Source organism: Anopheles bellator, chromosome 2 (assembly GCF_943735745.2).
Source record: "Anopheles bellator chromosome 2, idAnoBellAS_SP24_06.2, whole genome shotgun sequence".
NCBI classification, from domain to species: domain Eukaryota; kingdom Metazoa; phylum Arthropoda; class Insecta; order Diptera; family Culicidae; genus Anopheles; species Anopheles bellator.
Genome location: NC_071286.1, coordinates 33898588 through 33906402, shown reverse-complemented (window position 1 = coordinate 33906402; position 7815 = coordinate 33898588). Strand labels below are relative to the sequence as shown.

Below are 7815 nucleotides of genomic sequence, written 5' to 3'. Positions count from 1 at the left end.
TCACCTCGACACTTTCCGCGTCCGATCGTGACGGCGAAGGCGATCGTGCAGCAATTAAAACTGGTTCGACTTGGCCGCACCCAAGGCCAATGCCAGTGCCCGGTGGCCACGCTGTCCGGCTTCCAAAGCTCAAAATTTTATAGTCCACACCGGGCCGTAGTGAGGTAACGCTTTTCCGCTTTTCCACGCACTTCGTGGTGCGCGCGGTGCTGAATTTTCTCATATCACGCACTGTTTAACGCCTTCTCTCGAGGCACGGTTTTTGTTGCTGTTTCCTGCAGCTTGTTTGCTTCGCTGTCAGAGCAATGCTCCACGCTCGTCAAGCCCCTTCAGTGGGGGGTTGCACTAAAAGTCGCACCACAGCTGCTGCCAGATCGTATCGCCAGATCGTAATGGACCGGCTGTTCCTGCCAGAGAGGGAACCTTCCTGTCCGATAGCAGGCGGTAATTGTCGATTTCTCCTTTGATCTTTCGGCCCGCAGGGACTGCGGGAGCGATGCGAAGTCCGAGGTGTGAAGTGCTGTCAATATATTCCCGTTTTATGGGAAGGAAAGAATTTAAACTCGCCGAAAAGTTGCGACCTCGTATCTGAACATCGAATCCGTGTCCGTTCAAAGTTCATCGCATGTTATACGTAGAATGTAAAAAACTCGAACCATGTGGTCCTCTGACCACAAAATCGATCCGAAGACTTGATCTAGCGCTTGAAGCGAAATGGTTCGTTCTGATCTCTCTTATCCAGAGACTGATCCTTGATCGATTCGGGCGACGATCCGCGGCTCCTCAAACTTTGCACCAACTGTTCGCAGCGTTTTAACAACATCGTTAGCCTCTTGGGCCAAACAACATGGGAACTCCATGGGCCAGGAATGTTAGTCTGGTCGATTAAACATCTGCTCTCTAGCGGAACTGGCGCTTCAAACTAATAAAAAACTTCGGTGTTGGGCACTACAACGTCAATTTCCCACCAAAAGACGTACGTTTGAACCTTCAACAGTGCATCGACTTGAGGGTGCAAAGCTTTATGTTGAAGTTGAACGGCTCGTTCTAACGTTCGCCTCACAGAGAATTGGTCCACTTCATGCTCGATTACTAGCACTCGCTTCAACTTCGACGACGGCTCTCCAACAGTTCCCGTTCGCCGTCGGGGCTTTGGCGCAAAAAAGGATTCACCATGAACGTGTTCGAAAACTGATCTAATGGGATGGGTGCATGGTAATTGGGTTTGGCCCGTTTGGCGCAGTTTCATTGTGGCGACTTAAACGATGGCGGTAAGCGGTGCTTTACCGCTAAGCATGGCCGGGAACGGCAAAAAAGCGCACCGATGATCGACTTGATAATAATCTATTAGCGGCCTTTAGGTCAAGATGATCCGAAAATTCTCCATCGGAAATTGGCCGCGCCGCGCCGATTCTGGCTGGTGGCTGAGAACCGGCCGGAAAAAAGAGCGGAAAAAACGCCTTCGCAGCCAGCCGGGCCGGAAGTAGCAGCGAGGGAAAGCATAAAAAACCGGCGGCTCCAACAGACATTCCAGCATAATTGCTGGTGCTCTTGCCGCCAAAGCAAGTGCCCGTAAATCAAATACCTCGCACGGTCAGATGCTAATCATCGCCGGGCCGCGCCACGATCAGGGTCAGTGGAGTATGCCTGTTTTCGGTGCTTCGGTGGGTTGAACTCGACGGCCATACGAAGCATTATGCGTGAAGCAAGTAGGTTTACGATCGCTTGATCGCTGGTCGGAGTTACTAAATTCAATGTATAACAATTGGCTTGGTCGATGCCGGAAGTTACAATCGTGTTTTGGACGATCGTATTACTCAATTCCATTCCGTAACTATTTTCTTGAATAATAAGGATCCTCATGGTAAGTTTGCGGGTTGAGCTTCCGGACACTTTTCGGCTATCCGAAGCGACAGATATTTGGTTTATGTTTCTCTTCAACAAACAAACGTCGTGTCGTGATCCGTTCGGAATGATGTAAATATTGGACCCACTACTATCAACACGCTACTCCGACGGCAGACAGGTTTTGGGCATGCATTTCACTTCTCTCACTTCTCTCACTTCTCCACAACGCTCGCCCGGCGAGCCCGTATATCCAAAAGTCAACAATCGGAACCTGCCAACCTACGCGGTCGGTGTACCGTTTTTTCGTGCCCGGATTGGAGCCGATGCTTTCGAAAAGGGGAGTTCCGTTAGCATCGCTTATCAGCTGAAATTCGAGTGAATTAATTAAAACAACACCCCCCAGACCAACGGGACGGGCGCTGACCGGTCCAGCATATCCCAACGCCTGCACCTTCTCCTCCACTCCGAAAGTATGGGGCCGGGGCCGGAACGCGGTCATCGGAAAATTATGCTCCAACCCCGCGCCGAGCAGTTTCGCTTGCCACGGCTGTCGCTGCTCATTTGTACGCCCTCCACGTTGGCGTCGTTTGTTTACGTCGGCGGAACTCTCCCACCCTGGATTCGACGTGGACTGCGTGCCCGAAAACAGAACGACCGAATTTTGGCAACCCACCGCGGCCTTTCTCTGTCCGATGCGATCTTCCCGGAGGAGGCCGATAGTTGCTCCACGACTACTTCACTGAATCGTTTACATTCACATCGACACCTTGCGCACTGATATCTCCGCAGGATTCGATTGCTTCCGAAGTCAGTCAAACGCTGCCCAATGTCCACCGGAACCGTACCCGAAACCACTTAGAGCTCACTAATTAATCACTCTGTAAATAGACACTCGTCTAGGCTCACTCTCTCGATCGGTTTAGCCACTGCCGACCAATCTCTTTCTCTCGCTCTCGGTCTCGCTCGCGAACCGGGGAAAGCAGTGAAAGTTTCCACCTTCAGATGATCGGGTGACGGCGATGGACGCCTCTGCACGCCTCCCTGCTTTACTCACGTACACAGAAAAGAGCCGCTAAAGGCCAAGCACTAGCGCACAGCGAGGTTTGAGACGAAAATTCAAGCGCCTTCGTGTATCCGACACAGAAGTCCTCGGTCGCGCACGGTTTCTACCAAACTGAACCACTAACCGGTGCTGCGCGAGTGTTTTATCAACTTTCTTTCGCGGCCTACCGAGTGAGCCGAGCCGGCAAGAAGATTGCCTTTGACGTGAGATGCTGGTGAGATGAGAATAGGAGATCCACGGGCGCAACGGACTATCGATATGACAACGACATTGATCTGGATTTGAATCTAATTTCCATCTAAATCTCGATGTTCTGAAGATGCTGTAAGCCATGAAGGTAACTTTGGTTTTCTAGAGTTTCTCTAATTTCTGGAGGTACTTCAAATGATGACGCGTTCCTTCTTTTTCACCTTAAGCATTGTAGTTTAGTTGTCATGGATCCATGTTAAACTGAGCTTTTCAAACAATGTTCAAACAGTTATCAGGTGTAGCAATTAATTAATGCGATTTTACAATAGATCGCATTACTCACTAAATGTTACCAATTTTTTTAAATGAAATGTATGATAATGTGTGATAACTACTGTAATTACGCATCTAACTCACTATAAGTATTTTTAGTAAGTTTAAACAACACCTTTTTTAAGTATTTGAACATGTAAAGTTTGTGTATCAAATTTTAATGGAAGTTTATGGTGAACTTGCTATTACTGTCAAAATGTGTTGGATGTGGTTTTCATGGTTAAAAAGTGATGATTTTGGTGATGATAAAATAAAGATTGAAAAAAAACTGTCTTATTGGATTCCACATGAATTGAAAAAAGAGACATTGGAAGAAGAATTTATGAAAGTATTAAGAAAAGGGTCTCTAAGTGGATCGCTGAAAGAGATAAGAAGTTCTATCGACACGGAATCGAGGAACTTCCTAAACGATGGAAGAAGGTAGTAGAAACGACGGACAATACTTTCATTAAGATAGTCATACGTTTTGTTGTTGTAGTTAGGTCAAAAATGTCGAATAAAAACCGCATGAATTAATTGCTAAGCCTAATACAAATCAACCGAACTCGGAGGTCGTCACTAAAACACTACAATTTTGTTAATTTCAGGTTAGAACTGCACATTTTTCCAAACACATGTAAAAGTCCTATAAATCCTATCTCTTACTAAAAGGTTCAAGTTGTTAGCGCAAAGTAATTGATTCACTATCAAGAAGAAAATATTTTAATCACTATCAAAATCTCTTGTTGATCCACAAATGAACGTCGTGCTAACGATGAAAAGATATGATCGGACCCTTTATGGCGCTTATGCCCGGAACCGGAAATCAAAACAAATTGCAACAATAACTTTGCATCGTCATCTAACTAAGGTGCAAGTTTTTGCTTTGAGGATTTCCATTGGGCATGTAAATGGAACTACCGTCAGCTGGGTACAGGAACTACGAGATAAGGTTTCAAAGGCTTCATTAAAATGCATCACAGCTCACGCAGCACTTTTAATCGATGAAAAGTGCATCATTAAAGTTTATGACGATGCGTCACTATTTTCTGCGGACATCGTTTCTAGGCTTCAATTAGTTACGGCCAGCGTTCTTGTAGGTCGCGCAAGTCTTTCCCATATGTTCCGTTTGCCAATGTGATCATCTTCAATAATCATATCTGTGAGTGCATACACTGTTGATTAATCACAGATTGGATTGGATTCATAATATTTATTCACTGCATGGATCGTTCTCATGCTATGTGTGACCTATTTCCTGACAGAACATTTTCTTCTGGCTTACCCTTGATGTTTTCGGTAGAGACTTTGAGACTAATCAAAATAATTTTAGAGTACACTGAACACTTTCGCATTTCTATCTTTTATTTTCGTTTGAGGATTGCACAGAGTTGAGCATAGATCACTTTCAGAACGTCTTAGTTATAAATAAATTATTAAATAAGTTTGGCAGAAAAGTCTTCTACGAGAGTAGAAGAAATAATACGCCTAGTTAGCCTCTTGAAGACAACGGCAGAAACCCAACGGCCACCCTTCAGTTCAAATGGAAACCTTCCGATCCCTGTACGTGCGTGCGCCCTCTAGGGGCCGGTGTCCGGAAGCTTAGTGGGGCTTTTGGCCACCGTAGGCCAGATCGTAGGCCCTTCCGTACCCCCCGTAGCCCGTGTGCCCGTGCGCCACCTCGTCGTGCTCCGAGTGGGAATGCGAGTACATCGGCTTCGCCACGATCTCGTACGTGGTGGACTTGTGGCCACCACCACCGCCACCAGCCAACGATTTCAGGCCAACGATCGCGGCCAGCATCAGGGCCAGCAGTCCCGTCATCAAAGCTTTTCCCGCGATCAACGCCAAAGCTCCCAGCCCAACGGCTGCCAAGGTACCTACGAAAAGAAGCAAACGGAACCGAACGGAAACGTTGTCAAATTCAAAAGCCACGTGGCCGCCCGCAGTGTGTTAGACGCACCTTTCATCATCATAGCGCCGGCGATCAGCGTTTCCAGGCCACCCTTCTTGCCCAGCTTGCCCTTGCGGCCGATGAACACTTCCCGTGCCTTCTCGAACGCGTCACTGTCGATGAACTTCAGCCGCAGCGAGTGCGTCTGCAGATAGTCGTTCAGCTTGGTCAGCAGGAACTCGTCCAGCCGTTTCTCGGGATTCGTGGGAAAGATGCGCGTCACCTCCGCGATCAGATCGGCCGTCTTGGTGACGTTTGCGCCCGGATCACGCACCACACTTACGCCGGCCATCAGATCGTACTCCTTCTGGTTGGTGACGCGCTCCAGGAACGAGACGAGCTCCAGCTTCAAACAGTTGACGTTGTACCGCTGTTCGCACATCTTTTTCGACGAAGAAAACACAGACCCACCGGCACTGCCACCGATTACGCCCTCCACGTACTGCACACCGCTCAGGAGGCCCAAGCCCAGCACGACACCTAGGGCAAGCAGAGTCTCGATGTAAGAACGCATGACGGTACTGCTGCTGATTGACACCTGTTTCGGTACTCGAACACTCGATCACTGACGAAACCGGGATTGGGCCACCGCACTTTTATACTTTGCCATGCGCACTTGAAGCCGAACCGTTTCTCTTCTCCCGAAAACCCAAAGCGGGAAAAGCTGAACTGTTGTTGAGAAAATGACAACAACGACCACAGCAGCACCAGACTCGACTCGACGCATACCCGAGGGTTTGTTTAACGCATGATTAGGTTTGCTACGCGATCACTTAACGTGGAGCAGCGCGGAGATCCCGAAGACACCTGCCTGCCCCTGGCATCCGGGCCGATCTTGGCCTTGCCTTGGCGCCAACTTTAGGGCGCGTGGACGACCGCAGACCCCTTCTTGGGGAAAGCCCCTTCCGATGTAATAAAGAGGTAATGATCGAGATTTTCGCGGTTCAATTAGATTTGCTGGAGAATGCGTCGCCCGAGTGAAAACAGTGGCCGGTGCGACGAACCCGTTGGAAAGCGCGCCTTGCTGCTGCTGGAGGGCGGCTGAGGGATTCGGAACCGACCTAGACGATGCGACACAAATCCGCCGCAAATCCACTTTGGAAAAACGGGTCAGCATCATTGGGTTACTGAAGCGTACCACAAACTTTTCCCTTTCTTTTGACCGTCCCCAAGCAGCGGCGGATGTGGAGCGAGCAATGCTTTCGTAGAGAATGTCTCCTTCTATTACACGATTATTAGTCGATCGGTCGATTTTTTCGTATGCGGTGACACCGCGATTAAGGCCCTTTTTGTCACAGTGCCCCGTGCTGTATGGTCGACGTATCCCGGTGGTCCCAATTGCTGCGCCTGTCGTATAGAGGCAATATCCTGAATGGTATGCATTATTGTGGCTAAATTGACTAAGCTGGTCATAAAAGAGAGGAAGTGAGCAATGGGCAGGAGAATGTGTGGAAGAAACTGTCACAGAACTAACCAAATCTCTCAAACCATTCGGAGGCGTCGGCATCATTTTCTCCCTCTTTGGGCATCCTTTACGGTTCGGTGACAGTTGCCGATTTGTGGCAGAACAATCTGAGATAATTGCAGATCAGATTCAGATATTGTTTCCGCTCCATGAACCTCTTCCATTTGGCAAGGACCAGGTATAGTGCAGATTCACAGGAATGTCCTGCTCGATATCCTGACTGCTCCCTTACACGCAAATTATTCCCGTAGATACTGTATCAGCTGGTCCTTCACCACAATTTCCAAAACTTTTTCAAGAATATTGGGCATGTTGATGGGGCGATAACTGTCGACTCCTGTCAATCGAGGACGAGAAAATACCATTCTCCAGAGATTGGCTAATGACCAAAAGAAGCATCCATCCAACCACACAGAAACTGTCCTGCAGTACTTGAGCGTTTACTCTTCCTATTCTGGTCTTGTTTTTCAAATTAAGCAAATCTTTCTGAGTTTCTCATACGAAATTCGTTCAAACTTGAACCATTGACTTGTAATAATGATATTCCTCCGCTCCATATTAGCCAGTTCAGGCATATTAGCAATTCCTTGATGAACAGTTTCATCATCATTTCATTTCATAGTTTTAATAAAAGCGTTAAAGATCTTGTTAAAACCCTCTGCAATTGAAGCTACGTCGAAAATGGCTTCTCCAGTAAATTTCACAACAACTCCAATTTTACCCTCAGGTTTTAGCATAGATTTTAGGGGTTTCCATAGTACCATTGTTCCCCTTGGTCCTTACTGATCTCGCCACAGAAAAAAAAAACCGTTTAGCTTTTTTTTAATTCAGCAGAATATCCATTTCTCAAAACAGTATAAAGATACCAGTTTTCTGACATGTTGGTTCTCCTTTTTTAGCCTAACAAGATCTGTGTTCAAGCCGAATACGTTACCCTGTATCCGGTGGGAACAAGATGGGCCGATTGGGCACAAGAATTGGACT

The 7815-nt window shown here is 47.5% G+C and overlaps 1 protein-coding gene across 1 annotated transcript; it reads right to left on the bottom strand.

The window, feature by feature from the left end:
- Nucleotides 1-4968: 4968 nt before the first annotated feature.
- On the bottom strand, nt 4969-5880 carry LOC131207424 (uncharacterized). Its single transcript, XM_058200036.1, has 2 exons — nt 5376-5880; nt 4969-5292 (listed from the first exon to the last, which is right to left on the bottom strand). The coding sequence occupies exons 1-2, from the start codon at nt 5878-5880 to the stop codon at nt 5015-5017; spliced, it is 783 nt and encodes a 260-aa protein (XP_058056019.1). The 3' UTR covers nt 4969-5014.
- Between the last annotated feature and the right edge of the window lie 1935 nt (nt 5881-7815).

Bases quoted from the DNA above. Each gene is read 5' to 3' on its own strand.
- LOC131207424 (XM_058200036.1), bottom strand. From the start codon at position 5,880: ATGCGTTCTTACATCGAGACTCTGCTTGCCCTAGGTGTCGTGCTGGGC. The intron at 5,293-5,375 runs GTGCGTCTAACA...TTCTTTTCGTAG, and splicing joins CGGCGCTATGATGATGAAAG to GTACCTTGGCAGCCGTTGGG.